Raw genomic sequence first — 17,018 nt, forward strand, 5'->3', positions numbered from 1 at the left:
ACACACTCACAATTCTTAGTCCCCATGTTCTCACAGAAGTGGTTGTCATAGCAATAGGAGGGTGGGGTCCCATGCCCACGGGCTCAAGTAGGGCTCCTCTGAGGGACGTGAGAGGACTCACATGTGCACACACACACACATACCCCCATCTTCACTTTTCAGCAAGAGGAGGCAGGGTATACTCCACTCCCTCCCCCTCTAAGCTCCATCAGGGCTAATAGAAGACTGAGCTTAAGAAGAGAGGCTGTGGTCAAATTCTGAAAATGGGACAAAACTCTGAAGGGCACCAAGATACGGCAGATGTAGATTCCAGGCTCCATCTTGGAATCTGCATGTGCTGGAGAGAAATTTGGCAAGAAGCAGAAAAATCCACCATCAACTTCAGGTGGCCAGGTCTGTCTGAATTTTCAAGGGATCCAAGAACTTAGAAGGGACACTTCAGTGTCTGTTTCAAGAGCCTGAGCTCTGTCTGAGCCTTCTCTCCCCTTTCTCCTCCCATCCTCACAGTCTGGGGCGGCAGTAGCTGAGGTTCTATCTTTCATGCATTTCTCTCTTCTCTCCACACTCTCCCTGGGAGAAGCTCATTTGGTTTAGTCTGCACGCATTTATTGATCAAATGTAATGCTGCAATACATCGTCCTTGATAGGATCCTAGACTTTTTTTGAAAGTCATAAATGGCATTTTGGGGGAAATTGAATATGGAGTCTGTATCAGAAAATAGTATTATATCCATGTCAAACTTCCTGGGTATGGTGATGTTATTGTGGTTTTGGAAGAGAATCTTCTTGTTCTTGGGAGATACAAGTACACAGGGTTGGAATGTCACGATAGGCAATTTACTCTCAAATGGTTAAAAAAACGTATATATGAATGTGTAGTACATATGTGCATAATATATATACATATACTAATTTATATATAGAGAATAAAGCTAATGGGCAAAATGTTAGCAGCTGGTAAATCCAAGTGAAAGGGATATAGGTATTAATGGAACCATTCTTTTAAGTTTCCATAGGTTTGAAGTTTTTCAAAATAAAAAATCATGTGTGGGGACACTTACTGAGCACCTACTATATGCTAGGCAGTATTCTCGGCGCCTGTAATCTGGCCTTTTTTTCCAGCTTCTCCTCTATTTCCAGCCAAACCTGATTACTTCAGGTCAGCAGCAGTGCTACTCTTCTCCCACCACGGCTCATTTCTGCTCAGAGACTATTTTTAGGGTAGCCACTCAACAGACTCGAGGTTATCTTTGCCCTCTAGATGCTTACAATCCAGTGAGGAGACAGACTTGGCAACAACTCATCTTACTACAGTGTGGTGGATGCAGTAGCTGAGTAGGAGCACAGAGCTGGAGCTCGCCAACACTGCCAGTTATCTACCCCCTAGTGTCCGGAAGAATGAATGGTGGGCACGGTTCATAATCTGAAAGAAAACAGACCCATTAGTAGCTGGTCATTAACACACACAGACTCCTGGCCTGGGAGGTGGAACTTATATGTACTCACTTTCTCCCAAAGGTTGCCTTCTAGAGTCAGCCTGGAGCAGATACTTGGAAGGCCCTTTTCCTTATTTACTTTCAGTCCTTCCACTGGGGCCCTACTTCTTCCTGCTGCTGCCCCTTATGGTGAGGTGGAGGAGATTGCTGTTTCTAACTCCTTCCTGGGGACCTCACAGTGAATCAAGCCCCATCTTCTTCAGTGTGGCATCTACAAACCAACCAGCCAACAAGCTGCTCTCTTGCTCATAGAGACTGCCTCTCAGAGCACAAGGATTCTATGCTCTTTGCTAAAATAGCTCCTCTTTACTAGAGATGAGGGTTGGGGAGGAACAAAAGGGTGAAGGGGCTATGGGGGACACAGAAGTCCTTCATATCACATTCTCCTGCTTTTGGATATCTTTGAGCCCTCAAAAAGGGAATTCAGCTACCTTCCACCTTAATGAGTTGGGAGACTGTGGGGAGGAAGGGGAGCACCCTGTGCTTTGTACACCCAGAAGCATCTACCACAAGGAAGGTGTCTTCCCTGGGTTTAGGAACTAAATGGAATCAGTCAAGATCTGGGCATTTTCTGGGAACTCACTGGGAGCTGTCCTATATCCTGTGCCTCAGACCCTCAGTTCCTCCCTGATGAACTGAGAAGAAGCATTGTTTCAGAAGAAACGCAGAGAAAATGATTTCTGAATATCAAAACCTTGGGCTTGTCTGAGTACGAAAGCCAAAGGCCAGAGATGTGTCAGAATATACAAGAACCTGCTGTCCGATATGCCAGCCAAGGGTGGCTATTCCAACTTAAGTTGAAATTAGCTAAAATGAAATAAAACTAAAAAATTCAGTTGCCCGATCTCACCAGTCACATTTCAAGTGCTCAATAGCCACATGTGGCTGGTGGCTACCATATTAGACTGTGGAGATATCGTAGAACATTTCCATTATCACTGAAAGTTCTATTCAACAGTGCTTCTTTAGAAAAAAAGCCATAGAGTTTTGTCTGTTTTGTCCACTACCATTTCCCTAGGGCCTAGATCTGTGTCCGGCACGAAGGAGAGTGATCAGTAAATTTTTGTTGAATGAGTACTAGAGAAGGTAGAGCCAGTTTTCCATCACATCTATCCCTTCACCCAACTTATCTCAGCTAGACAGAGTTTGTCCAAATTGAGGAGGAAGAAAAGAAAGAAGAGAGAACTGGAGAGAGGGGATCTTAGTCATCCATGGATAGAGCTCTGAGGCTCTGCTGGCCACCCTGCCCTGTGCTCTGACTTAATATAGTTTTGGATTTAGGGGAGAGGCATAAAGAAAAAACCCAAACAGTGTGGTGAATCCAAGAGCAAGAGGAGTCTCGCTCCTGTTCCCAAAGAATGCAATGGACAGGGCCGGCCCCATGGCTTAGCGGTTAAGTGCACACGCTCCGCTGCTGGCGGCCCAGGTTCGGATCCCGGGCACACACTGATACACCGCTTCTCCAGCCATGCTGAGGCCGCGTCCCACATACAGCAACTAGAAGGCTGTGCAACTATGACATACAACTATCTACTGGGGCTTTGGGGGAAAAAAATAAATAAATAAAAATTAAAAAAAAAAATAGAATGCAATGGACTGCACCAGAATTTCTTCACATCCCAGCATGGGTGCTGGAGCCAAAGAGCGGTCAACACTGGGATGTGCCCAGGTAGGGGGTCTGAGACACCCTTCAAGATTTCTGCTCACCCCTGGTCCCAGCCTGGTTTTCAGAATTGAGGAGTGACTTTGATTAGCAAGGAAGAGGTGAAGGGCATTAGAGAGCCCAAGTGAGTTCCCTGTGGCTCCAGAGAGGCATGAAAAAGTAGGGGGAAGTAAAGGGAGAGGGGCACCATGCCTGGGGAGGCCTTGGGATAGGCTGAGGGGGATGCAGCTGTGCTCTGAGCGAAGTCAAAGCCTGAGAGCAGACAGGATCTGGATGTCTTAGTGGATGCCAGAGAGGAAAAATATTGATGATCAAGCACCAGAAGTCCCCTCCCCCTGACCCCATGCCTCTTGCACATCAGGACCCCCTCTAGAAAATTAGACGCACCTCTGGAGAAAATGGCTGAGGAGTCCCTGCCTTAACATTAAGTTCTTGCTACCTGATGGAAAAAGGGCTGGAAACAGAAATTAGGTTTGATTTTAGAAAAATAAGGAAGTTAACATTTCTTGGACATCTAAATTTGCATCCTGACATTTATACCCAGTATATCAGTATTGTTTGATTTTGTTCATGAGAATATAAGCATGTATTATTTATATACATTAAAAATGAACTTATTATATGATTCTATTTGTATGAGGTAACTAGAGTAGTCAAATTCACAGAGACAGAAAGTAGAATGGTGATTGCCAGAGGCTGGGGGAGGGGAGAATGGGGAGTTAGTGTTTAATTGATAGGGAGTTTCAGTTTGGGAAGATGAAAAGTTTCTGGTCATTTGCAAGAACATAGATGGACCATGAGGGTATTATGTTGAGCGAAATAAACCGCACAGAGAAAGGCAAATACAGTATGATTTCACTCATATGTGGAAGATCAACAAACACAGCGATAAACAGAAGAGATTAGTGATTACCAGAGGGGAGGGGTTGGGAGGTGGGCGAAAGGGGTAAGGGGGAACATAAGTATGGTGACGGATAAAAACGAGACTATTGGTGGTGAGCATGATGTAGTCTATACAGAAAATGACATATAATAATGTACACTTGAAATTACACAACGTTATAAACCATTATGACCTCAATAAAATAATTTTTAAAAATAAATAATAATAATTCTTTTTTAAAGATTTTATTTATTTATTTATTTTCCCCTCAAAGCCCCAGTAGATAGTTTTATGTCATAGCTGCACATCCTTCTAGTTGCTGCATGTGGGACGCGGCCTCAGCATGGCCGGAGAAACGGTGCATCGGTGCAGGCCCAGGATCCGAACCGGGGCTGCCAGCAGCGGAGCACACGCACTTAACCGCTAAGCCACAGGGCCAGCCCAATAATAATAATTTTTAAAAAATGAGATATGTAGGCCGGCCCTGTGGCTTGGTGGTTAAGTGCGCGCGCTGCGATGCTGGCGGCCCGGGTTCGGATCCCGGGTGCGCATCGAGGCACCACTTCTCTATCCATCCTGAGGCCGAGTCCCACATACAGCAACTAGAAGGGTGTGCAGCTATGACATACAACTATCTACTGGGGCTTTGGGGGCAAAAAATAAAATAAATAAAATCTTTAAAAAAAAAAAAATGAGATATGTAGCATGATCCCATTTAGAAAAAGTCCTGGAGATGGATGGTGGTGATGGTTGCACAACAGTGTGTGCTTAATGCCACTAAACTGTACACTCAGAATAGTTAAAATGGTAACTGTCATGTTATGTATCTTTACCACCTTTTTAAAAAATGAATGTAGGGCCGGCTCCATGGCTTAGCGGTTAAGTGCGCGCGCTCTGATGCTGGCGGCCTGGGTTCGGATCCCGGGCACGCCCCAAGGCACCACTTCTCCGTCCAACGCTAGGCCGAGTCCCACGTACAGCAACTAGAAGGATGTGAACCTATGACATACAACTATCTACTGGGGCTTTGGGGGGAAAAAATGAATAAATAAAATCTGTAAAAAAAAAATGAACGTAAAAGAAAAAAGAAAAATGATTGTTGCTGTCCCTGTAACAGCTCTGATTCTGGATGTTTCTTGAAAACCGGCATGGTTCATATTCACTCCATTACAGAGTGCCCTTCCAGCTAGCTTATGCCCATCTGAGGCCCCTAGATTTGGCAGCAGGCTCTACTTCTGGGTGCCTGCCTAGCCACCAGCCAAAAAGCAGCTTGCCACTTCCTTCGCAGCTCAGCCACACACTTAGTTGCCCTCTTGTTGCAGACCCCCAAAGAGAGATTAGTGAGCAGCTTGGGCTTTGTCGTAAACATCAAGAAACAGGGCATGAAACCAGTGACACCATCCTGGGGGCACAATAGGTACCTTAGGTAAGCTTGTACTGGCTGTGCATGCCTCTATTCCTGGCACACAGTTCCCTGCACTTTTTTTTTTTTTTTTTTGCGAGAAAGATCAGTCCTGAGCTAACATCCATGCTAATCTTCCTCTTTTTGCTGAGGAAGACCGGCTCTGAGCTAACATCTATTGCCAATCCTCCTCCTTTTTTTTCCCCCCCAAAGCCCCAGTAGATAGTTGTATGTCATAGTTGCACATCCTTCTAGTTGCCGTATGTGGGATGCGGCCTCAGCATGGACGGAGAAGCGGTGCGTTGGTGCGCGCCCTGGATCCGAACCCGGGCTGCCAGTAGCGGAGCATGTGCACTTAACCGCTAAGCCATGGGGCCGGCCCCCCTGCACTTCTAACAAAGTTCTACTCAATCTTTTGGTTTGGGGTCCCCTTGAGGATGGAAGGAAGCCGTTTTATTCTTTGGGAAGTCTTTCAACAGAAACATTTCCCTTAGCAATTGACTCTCAAAATCTCTCTTCTAGTCAGAATAGATTCTAATAGGGAGACTGTAAACAGAGAAGATGTGTCTTTACCAACCCACGCCTTGTCTGAGACTTTCTTATCCACAGTGAGATATGTCAGGGTCCCAGGGGTGAGATGGTCTGTTATCACAACATTTTCTCAGATTCTCTCTGGTTCTAGAGAAAGAAAAAAACAATCTATACTAATTCCAAGGGGTTTGCTAGGCAGATTCACTTGGATGTAGGGAACTTTGGTGAACAATGTTTTTCATTGACTATATTGGCTGTGTCACATTTTGTCTTACCTTGGGTGTCTATTTCCTTCCCAAATGTCCAAAGTCCTCATGTGCTACCCAAAGCACCAAGAGGCAGAATTTCTAAGGCAGTACTAACTGCTATTTTAGAGGGCATTATAATTAAAACAAAGAACTCTTATTTATCAAAGAGATACAATTAAGAGAATGAAAAGACAAACCACCGACTGGGAAACCACATGCTAACCTCTTTCAGAGCACTTAGGACAATGTCAAAATAATCTGCTTATCTGTCCCTCCCCCTACCCCCAAACTTGGCTGGTTGTAAACTCTTCCAAGTCAAGTGTGGTGTCTTATACACATTTGTTTACCCAGAAACTAGCATAGGGCTGGTGATAGTATGTAGTCAATAAAGATTTTTTTGAACTTCAATAACTTGCACTGATCAAAAGTCTGAAAGTGAGAAAGTGGGCAAGGGGGAGTGTCTGTTTGGCTAAAGCAGGTGGGAGAAGTGACTACAGTGAAGGGTCTTGACTATCAGACAAAGGAATTGGATTTAATTCCATTGACAATGGGAAGCCACTGAATTTTTTTTTTTTTTTTGAGGAGTGCCTGACATCCCACTTGCCTTTTTATTATAGTCGTGAGTATATTTCATTCCCATCACTAGGTTCTAAACTCCTTGAGGGCAGACACCATATTTTATCTTTGTATCTCCCACAGTGACTATCACAGTGCTTGACAGATAATAGGTGCTCAAAAAATGAATGCTAAACGTATCAATGAATGAACAAGTGACCCAACTGGATGGAGGAGAGGCGGGAGAAGGGTCGATGCATAAATGGGCAAAGTAAGGATGAAGATTTTTCTCTTCTGAATCCAGAGCAGCTATTTTGTAGGTGTCTAGATGGTGTGTGCTGAAGATATATTCCTTTTGGGTTCAGCTGAGTCTGAAAAACGAGAACACCCACACTTCACATCTTTCCAGTCCTGGAGAAATTGCTATAGAAAACAATGCCTCGGGAAGGAATGAAAATTCCTGCAATGGGCAGGTGTTTCTTGAGCATCTCCTGTGTGCTCAGCATCGCTGTAGGGCCTTTGGATAAGCGTACGCTAGAGAAATAGCACCTAATCATTAAGGTAGTTTTTCAGGCCAGAAACAATTAGAAAAAGACACACTAAACTGCGGTGCTGCAAAAGAGCAATGTAGTCTGGCAAAGCCAAGGGAAGCTTCCCAGAGGGGATGAGACTAAAACAGGGCCCGAAGGATGGGTTGGATTTGGATAAGGAAAGAGAGGCAGTAGGGCATTTCAGGGAAGCCACACACAAAGGCCTGAAGGAAGGGCAGATTGGAGGTTGCGTGTAGATAAGTTGTGACTATTCATTCCTTGAGTACCCCCTGTGTGCTCAGGCACGACACTAAGCAATGGAAAACAGACAACCTGTCCTTAAGGAGCTCTAGTCTGGGAGGTGGGGAACGGAGGGACAGATACTAAAACAAATACAGGTGATGTATGTGTATTATTTCACAAGAATGTAACCCAGAAAGTAGAAACCTTGTCTGTCCTGTGCATCACTGTATTCTCAGTACCTAGAACAGTGACAGGCACAAATTAGGTGATCAACAAATGCATATTGAATGAATAAATGCTACAGTGGAGATAGAGAATAGTAATATTGATGGATACCATTTATTGAGCACATACATGGGCCAGACAGTAGGCTAAGAATTTTACATATATTATCTTAATTGATCCCCCAATATTTTGAGAGTACTATAATTATCTCATTTTACAGATCTGGGAACCAAGGCTTTATAGAAGTAACACTTGCCTCAGGGTTACCTAACTAGTAAGTGATGGAACTGACACTTGAATTCATGACTGCCTAAGTTCACAGTCCATCCTCTGAACCTAGAGTCTACTGTTCATGATTTTATTTATTTATTTATTTTTACCCCAAAGCCCCAGTAGATAGTTGTATGTCATAGTTGCACATCCTTCTAGTTGCTGTATGTGGGACACGGCCTCAGCATGGCTGGAGAAGCAGTGCGTCTGTGCGCGCCCGGGGTCCGGCCCGGGGTCCGGCCTGGGCTGCCAGCAGCAGAGCCCGCGCACTTAACCGGTAAGCCACGGGGCCGGCCCTAGAGTCTACTGTTCAAAGTGCTGTTTGGGGAAGCTGTCTGGTAGCTGACTGAAAAGTGCAGGGAAAGACCTAAGATAGGGAGACTACTGCAGTAAAAATAGCATATAGTAACGAGTATGAAATACAGTGGTTATATTGGGAATACAGAAAAAAGGATCTATTTTTTCAGCACCTCAACGGGCTTCTAAATAAAGCTCAGGGTTTGGTGACTTACTGGATCTAGGGGATGACTAAATTCCTCGCCTGGGAATAGAAAGAATGCTGGTAGCCCTGAGAGAAATAGCTTTTCCCTAATTCCTAATTCGACAGTACGCTCGACATTTTAGATAGATGTTCCAAATCTCTAGGTTTGCCAGTTCTGCAAAGCACCCAATCAGGTGCTAGTCACATACAGAAACGGCAAGCCAGCTTGAAAACCGATTGAAGAGGGCAGAAGAAGAAAACCGTGGAGGACCCACAGACAACCCTGTTTTAGCAGCGCTCGCAGACCGGAGGCAGGCGAGCACTACAAAGGGAAAGGTGGGGCTTGTTCAAGAACTACAAATCCCAGAAGGCATCGCGCGGAATACTAAGGTTTCCGACCAGAGCTTATTTCCGGTTTTTAGGGTGCTGACGCTCTCTTCCGGTCTTGCTGGCCGCCGAAGGGCCTTTGGGATGCGCATGGTGAGTCCCAAGGCCCTGGGGGTGCGAGCGGGAGGCGAGGGAGTCTTGTCTCCGCACATCACCCAACGGCTGAGGATTAGCTCAGGGAGCGCGGGTAGGGGAGAGGGCGCGCCGGCAGGAGAACGGGTAATCTTGACCAGACGGGGGAGGGGGCAGAGCGGACTGAGCCCCCAGAGGGACCCAGAAAGGGATGTAGGGGACGAGGACGAATAGGATTCCGGGTGAAGAATGGAGAGTGGGATACCGGGGCGTTGGAGAGGACCCCGCGAGCGCGCGGTGGGATCCCAGTGGAGCTGGGCGGAGGAGGAGAGGAGCAGCGGGAAAGCAGCAGCCGAGGGAAAGCTAGAGGCTGCTGCAGGTCCGAGATCGGCTGAAATCGGGCCCCCTAAGGAAAGACCTATTCTGGCCACGTGTTGTCCTCTCGGAGGACCCCACCAGTTGGGGAGCACCCTGGGCCCCTGACAGGAAGAGGGCAACTGATATGCTGGTGCTTAGACCGATTTTCCGAGGGCCGCAGCGCAGAGGAGATGGTAGGAGAGTCTGGCGACTGGGTCAGCTCTGGTGGCTTACGGACTTCCGTGTGGAAGGGGCTGCTGCTGTGATGAGATCAAAAGAGCTTTGATAGACTGTAAGGGAAGACTGTCAGGAAGATTTTGATGATGTTTACATGCTTGGTTGACTGCTCACTTTGCTTTTTTCTCCAAAGATGAGGCTGCTGGCATTTGTGGTGCTGGCTCTATTGGCTGTCACTCAAGCAGAGGAAGGAGCCAGGCTTTTGGCCTCCAAATCGCTGCTAAACAGATATGCTGTGGAGGGGCGAGACCTGACCTTACAGTACAACATCTACAATGTTGGCTCAAGGTAAGGAGGCCCTGGAGCTACAGGTTGGGCCCTTTTCAGGGTTCTTAGATTTCCCAGCTGGGAACAGGCACCAGTAGTGGGAGACCTCCAGCAACAGATATCATGAGTGAGTGAATATACTGATGGACCTACTTTTGGAAGAGACATTCTTACCTAAGCTACAAGAAACCATCTTCAACTTTTTTGAGTTGAAAGAGTTTCAGAGTGGGGAAGAAGCAAGAATTGTGGTGAAATGGGGAGAAATATATGATTCTTTGTAACCTCAGGGGTTTAAAGTTTCAGCTTTCTTTCTTTCATTAGCCTATAAGCATTTTGGGTACCTTTTTTTCATTTTATTCCCTTAATTTTCTCTTCCGTGTGCATCTTGCTTCTCTTCCCCTCCTAACACACACACACACATGGAGAAATTGGGGCAAGAATGGATTTGGACCCATTCCTTCTTAGATACTTGAGTGTTTTGGTGCTCCTGAGCCGTAGAATCCAGTCCTTGACCTGGATTCTTCAGTGCAACAAACCCAAGTTACTTATGTGACTTGTATCTGTCCTTTGTAGTTCTGATTTTTTAGGATAAGCTGGCACATCTGATTGCTGATTGCTTTAATTTTATATCCGTTACTTACTAACCTTTTTTGTTTCTTCCATTTTCTAGTGCTGCATTAGATGTGGAATTATCTGATGATTCCTTCCCTCCGGAAGACTTTGGCATTGTCTCTGGAATGCTCAATGTCAAATGGGACCGGATTGCCCCGTATCCTCTTGACACTGGGTGATGAAGGCTGGTGGTGTGGGGAGGGAATGCCACCAGCAAAAAAGCAGGGTCACTTCAAACCACCTGGGTGTGCATGGCCATTCTTCTGTCACCTCTCTGAATAAGAATGGGCAAGAGAGACTGGTGAAAATTATGATTTAACGTAGACCTGAGGAAGGAGCTTCCTGAAACTCAGGTTATAAGGCCCTAAAACATACTATATTAGGAAGATGTAGACACTTAGAAAGATGTTTGTGACCAGGCAAGGATTTTTAAGGTTCTTTTGAAAGAAATTCAGTTGGATGCTAGCGTGGAGGACCTGGCTGACCTTTTAAAGACTTTCCTCATTTGGATCTACCAGTTATTTCCTGAATGTTTTGAATTAGATTATTTTTTTCCCTTGTGAATTAAAGTATATTTAGATTTTCTGGTGAGGGTAAGTGTTCTCTTTGTCTTTTTTGTTTTTGTTTTTATTTTATATTTTCAAGAACCTCCGTCAGTTATAGTCAATGAAAGATTTTCTTTGAGCTTAAGGGACTAATTTTTCATCCGTAATGTATATTGCTTTGAAAGTTTACTTCAAAATCCTTGATGTTGAGTACATCAAGGATTGATTGTTGAGTACATCAATGTTGAGTACGTAGACCCCTTAAAACTTGGCTAGAAAGATATCATATTATACCACACACTTTAGACTTGGAAAAAAGTCTATATTTATACTTGCAGAGTATTGCAGGTGTGAAATCACCACATGGGTTGGCACCTGTTTTGTGAATGGTGCATTTAGTCCACAAATTGAAAGGTTGTTACAGCTTTAGCTTCATCTTTTTCCTGTCCTTAACTCTTGGGTCAGTGCTAGCAACGTCTCCCACACCGTGGTCCTGCGCCCTCTCAAGGCTGGTTATTTCAACTTCACCTCAGCAACTATTACTTACCTGGCCCAGGAGGATGGGCCTGTTGTGGTGAGTTCCCCAAACCCTTAGCTGGGTGGAGCTCAAATATGCTTTCCTTTGAAAACTTCAGAAAATTTCCAAAGCAGCCACTAAATTCTGAGGAAGATAAGAAGGACCAGAAACTTGGGATATTGTCCTTAGGCAGGAAGGATGTTTCAAATTATAAAGTCCCAGAATAAAGTAATTGAAATGGATGGGAGGGGAGTACTGTAACATTCCTTTCCTCTTCGTTCCTTCTGCTTTGGTTGTAATCTGGGATGTGTCATTTGCTGCCCAGTTTATTGCTGGCCTTGCCCTTCCAATCCATCTTCTGTGCTGCTGTCAGATTATTCCCAGTCTCCACTGTTTCTGTGACTTTATCTTGCTTAGAATGCTCCTGCTTATTGCATCGAGGACACACTTTTCTGCCTCTCATTGCATCCTCTCCAATAGTCCAGCTGTTCTCTGCCTCTCTAGCTTTCTCTCCCTCTCTCCCCACAAAGACCCTCCATCCTAATTAGGCCAAGCTCCTTCCTGCACTCCCTCCCCCTCTCTCAGTGCTACTTCTTTCCACTTTGCCTTTGTTCTCTGAAGTACGCTCTCTCCTCTACTTCATTACCTGAAGCCTTCTTAAGACCCAGCTTTGAGCTGCATCTCCCTTGTTTCTATCTTCTGCTTTTACAATTCAGATTGCTCTTTCCTACTCATTCTTTCAATAAACGTTCATTGACTGCATCTAAACTTCTATAGCTCTTATAGTCTATGCCACTTGAACATTTAATTATTTTCTGTCTTCAGTAGTTCCCTTTCTTATGCATAGGTCTTTTCCCTACCGCCACCTCCCAATTTAATTATAAACTCCTTGAGGTCAAGACTTTGTCTTAGATTTCTCTCTTTCCCCTGTATAACAGAAACTTGGTGGTAAACAATCTTTTGATTGATTGATGTAAATGTCAGCAGACATTTCTTGAGCCCCTGCAATGTGCTGAACTCTAGGGAATACCAAGAAGATTAAGATACTGTCATAGCCCTCAAAAAGCTTAGGTCATGAGTTGTATGGTCCCTGACAGGACCATACAAATGGGCTGTAGGCTACTAGGTGAATGCACAGTCGGGAAGTGACTTCATGGAGTCAACCACAGAACTGAAAGAAGTCTAAAGTTCTTTAACGGTCAGCGTACTTGCTGAATTTTCTTTTTTTTAATAAACCACATGGACCCGTATTCTTGTAATCCTAGTTACATTTTCACATCTTGTGTCATTTCTGCTTTTAGAATCAACTTTAGGACTCTTTGGTTCTACCTGGTACTTGATGGGTTAAAAGATACAAAATCAAAGGCTCAGCTGCCACTTTAGAACAAAGTTGTTTGCAGTGTGCTCCAAACTCTCGGCCACCTCTCCAAGACCAAGGAATGTGGGCCAGACGCCGCCCCGCCTCTAGTAATGTACATTGGGTAGGGCTTTATACCTTCCAGAATCCTTCTCATTATTTCATTTGAGCGTCATGGCAACCTGTGAGGTATAGAAGAGTATTTCCACTTGAGGAATAAGCAAATGATTGCCAAGGGCAAGTCATTCCATTACACACGGGCCCTGCAGAGAGGCCAGTGATGGTGAACAGCTCTCTCTCCAGAGTCTGAGGCTAAGATAGAAGGATTTGGCTTTAATTTCAGCTGCATACCTGGGCTACTTTTGTCTAGTAAATGTTCCTCATGGGTTTCTCAGGTCTCCTGGCTCCTAATTTACTCCTCTTTACAACACACTAAGAATCGTCCAACTCTCTCTGGTTCAAAAGCTTTTCTTTATCTATTTGAAGCGCTAAGAATCTAATGCTTGGACTTGGGTTGGTTGGAACTGCCCTTTGTCAGATGAGGAGTGTGGACTTGCCTTAATGCCCTTTTCTTTTCAGATTGGCTTCACCAGTGCACCTGGACAGGGAGGAATCCTGGCTCAGCGGGAGTTTGACAGGAGATTCTCCCCCCATTTTGTAAGCTTTGCAGTGTTCTCACTTATCATTCCCCTAGGATGAGAACACCCTTTTGGTTTGGGACCTCTTGGCCCTCTTAGAAGATTCGTTAGTTGGTTGGTTCTTGCCATGTCTGTTTTGTGGTGTCTGATACAGACAGCCATCAAATCCTGATTTAACCATGATTAGAGATTTTTGGCAATGAGATCACAATTGTCAGAACCAAGAAACTGCCCTTTTTCTCTGCTCAGCCTTGACTAGAGTCCCATCTTAGAGTTCTGGGTCTATTTTGAGGTTTAAAAGAATATCTGCTTAGATTCAAAGAGTTGTAGAGCATTGGGAAGGTTAAATGGGAGCTTTGTTGTGGTCTAGTCTAGGAGAGAATTTTAAGATTTGCCTGAAGTGGGCCGGCCCCATGGCTTAGCGGTTAAGTGCGCGTGCTCCGCTGCTGGCGGCCCGGGTTCGGATCCCGGGTGCGCACCGACGCACCGCTTCTCGGGCCATGCTGAGGCCGCGTCCCACATACAGCAACTAGAAGGATGTGCAGCTATGACATACAGCTATCTACTGGGGCTTTGGGAGAAAAAAATAAATAAATAAAATTATTAAAAAAAAATGATGTTTAGGGCCGGCCCTGTGGCTTGGTGGTTAAGTGCGCGCGCTGCGATGCTGGCGGCCCAGGTTCAGATCCCGGGTGCGCATCGAGGCACCACTTCTCTGTCCATCCTGAGGCCGAGTCCCACATACAGCAGCTAGAAGGGTGTGCAGCTATGACATACAACTATCTACTGGGGCTTTGGGGGCAAAAAATAAAATAAATAAAATCTTTAAAAAAAAAAAAAAAAAAAAGATGTTTATAAGATTTGCCTGAAATACTGAATGAGGAAATTCGTTGATAAGGTTCCTAATTATGTGCTCAGTTCTGTGCTTTGCTTTGGGAAAACAGTGGTGAACAAGACACAGTTTAGTCTATTAAAGATCTTATGGGGACTTGGAACAAGTCAATGGGGGAAAAAAGTTCTAGAGATCATATGCAAGGTGCTGGAGGAGCAGGCAGCAGGAACGTCTAATGGTCTTTGAGAGTCAGGGAGGGTTTTCTGGAGGAGGAGAAGTTTAACCTGTCAAAGAGGAGGTAAGGAAGGGCAGGCATCCTAGGAAGAAGGAGTAGCTCCAAAGTGAGAAAAAGCATGGTGCAGTCCACGAATGGCAAGTAGTGTAAGACTAGCAAGGGTAGAGGGCAGAATGTGAGGCGGAGGAATGGAAGAGACAGGGCTGGAGGCGTAAGCACGGGTTAGATCACAAGAGGCTTGGCTGCCAGGGCAAGACCTGGGCATCTCCTTCCTCAAAGATTGTCTCTTTGTCTCTTCCAGTCTGCGTTGGGTCAGCGGAGGCTTTGGCTCCACAGCTTGCTAGATGGATGGGTCTTGAGAGAGTCATTCTATATCAGGAGTGGTCAGAGAGGAACCTTCCCGCCTAGGTTCTGCTTAAAATTTGGGCTGGGCTGCTCCCTATCTCATTGAACCCCTTCCCTCTTGGTCCTCTCCTGTGCCCTAATCCAGACTTCTAAGCAAGGCCTTTGTTGTCTTCCACAGCTGGACTGGGCGGCCTTCGGGGTCATGACCCTCCCCTCCATTGGCATCCCCCTGCTGTTGTGGTACTCCAGCAAGAGGAAATATGACACTCCCAAAACCAAGAAGAACTGAGTGGGGCTTCCACAGCCCTCCCTTCCCAAGAAATCCAGGTGCTTTCCAGATTCCAAAGGGTATCTCAAAAGCAATCTCTTCTCCCTTAGCCCTTGGCCACCTTCTCCTGGATCCTGCCCTGCTCTCAACCAGAGTGAAGGACCAGGCCTAGGAGTCTATGAGAGCCTCCTTGGTTCCGTTCTGAAGCCACACAATCAGGAATGCCTTCAGCAACAGCTTTGAGCCTAGAGGGCCCTCTGGTGCACCACTGAGGTGCCGTGGGGTATACTGCTGGCAACGTGAACTCTCAGGGGTTCGGGGGGTGCACTTCGGATGCTGCCTGACACCACACCCATCCCCTGCCCTCCCCTTTCAGAAGAGGGTGGAAGATAAAATGAAAGCTGTGGGACTCTTAGAGGCTACCCAGTCTCTGTTCTGGGTTAGGGAAGTGCTTACCAAATGGGGTTTTCTAATAAAAACAAATGCCACACTGACTTGTCTGTTTTCCTGTCACCTGGGTGAGCTCAGCTTGGTGGAACTCAGGCCCTGAGCATTCTGGCTCCTGGGCAAGTGAGCCAAATTCCTGCCTCATTGCTGTAGAGCTTGTGGGTCCTGTTCCCATAGAGATACCTGCCCCCTGTGAACCCCTTTGCTTCCATCCTTTATTTCTCTTCTCAGTCACCGCCCACTGTCCTAAGCCTTGTTTGCCTGTCAGCTCCTCTCTACAGCTAGGGGAAATGGTGGGGGGTGTCTGGGGGGTGATGTCTGCAGATGAGCAGCAATTCTCATGCCCTGGAAGACTTTTGATCTGATTTATTTACTGATTGTTCCTGAAAAGATATCTCTTAGGCCTGATTCTAGCCCTTCCTCTAAGAACTAGCTTTTCTTGAGCTTGAATTTATTTTTAATGCCTCTGGTTTGAGCTCGGGTCAGGCAGAAGTGCCTGGATCCCCTGAGTTGTTACCTAAGCATGGCCTATGGAAAGGCAGTGGTTTTTGCTGCAGCAGCAGTGGGGAGAAGCCGCTCTGAGCTGACTCTGTCCAACCCAGGAATGCCGTGGTCCGAGAGCAGCCTCCCAGGCGGGAGGGAAACCCAACAAACGCCCGCTTTGTTCCTGCCACCGAGTTTCCCAGTTTAGATTCTGTTGGGGTGGGGGGGTGCCCAATCAGTTTAACCTTTCCTTCGCCCAGCAGTCGGAGCCTCTGGGCCCCGGGAAGGATGAAAAGGACATGGAGACAACGGGAAAATTCAAATGGAGTAGCCCTCCACCAGCTCACGTCCGTCTTTCAGGGGCTGCAGCTCGGACACTCCAGGACTGGCCAGGTCAGAGGGCGAGGAGGAAACATTTGCTTTTGTTTGTTGTGTTCTTGGTGGGACCTGGGACTTGCTCAGGAGAATAGGGAAAAAAGCACTGGGTCAGAAGCTTGGGGTTGAGAACAAGTGTAGGGAAGGAAAAGGGAGAGAGTTTGATGCGTATTGTCTTGCTCTCTAGGACTATGAAATGGTAGTCTTTGGAGAAGGCAACACACTGGTTTTCACCTGTGTGGTCTCCACTGACAGCAGAATGAGGAGTTAACCTGTTGGAGGAGGAGTTCTGGTTTAGAGGACAGGATAAACTTCATAACTCTGGAAGGTAATATAAGCGATTTCTTCCTTAGTCTGCATTCTGGGAGGTACTCCTGTCCTGAAAGTTGGGGTAATCTTTACCTTTCCTTGCAGGGCTCAGCACTTTGTGTCCTGGCCCTTGTTATGGAGGAGACTGGGGGAGAAGGTTGGGGGGGGGGGACCCAGGCCTGACAGGTGACAAGAGAAGCATTATGAA

The 17,018-nt window shown here is 46.1% G+C and overlaps 1 protein-coding gene across 1 annotated transcript; it reads left to right on the forward strand.

Annotated features, from left to right (window-relative positions):
- Positions 1–8,946: 8,946 nt before the first annotated feature.
- On the forward strand, positions 8,947–15,690 carry SSR2 (signal sequence receptor subunit 2). Its single transcript, XM_004436190.3, has 6 exons — positions 8,947–9,007; positions 9,714–9,868; positions 10,518–10,616; positions 11,470–11,578; positions 13,458–13,535; positions 15,107–15,690. The coding sequence occupies exons 1-6, from the start codon at positions 8,999–9,001 to the stop codon at positions 15,215–15,217; spliced, it is 561 nt and encodes a 186-aa protein (XP_004436247.2). The 5' UTR covers positions 8,947–8,998; the 3' UTR covers positions 15,218–15,690.
- The last annotated feature ends 1,328 nt before the right edge of the window (positions 15,691–17,018 follow it).

The sequence above is a fragment of the Ceratotherium simum genome, chromosome 2, assembly GCF_057802395.1.
Source record: "Ceratotherium simum simum isolate JZ-2026a chromosome 2, ASM5780239v1, whole genome shotgun sequence".
In the NCBI taxonomy this organism is placed as follows: domain Eukaryota; kingdom Metazoa; phylum Chordata; class Mammalia; order Perissodactyla; family Rhinocerotidae; genus Ceratotherium; species Ceratotherium simum.

Excerpts from the sequence above, each read along its gene's own strand:
- SSR2 (XM_004436190.3), top strand. Across the intron at positions 10,617-11,469 it reads AAATGGGACCGGATTGCCCC|TGCTAGCAACGTCTCCCACA; the intron begins GTATCCTCTTGA and ends CTCTTGGGTCAG. Across the intron at positions 11,579-13,457 it reads AGGAGGATGGGCCTGTTGTG|ATTGGCTTCACCAGTGCACC; the intron begins GTGAGTTCCCCA and ends TTTTCTTTTCAG.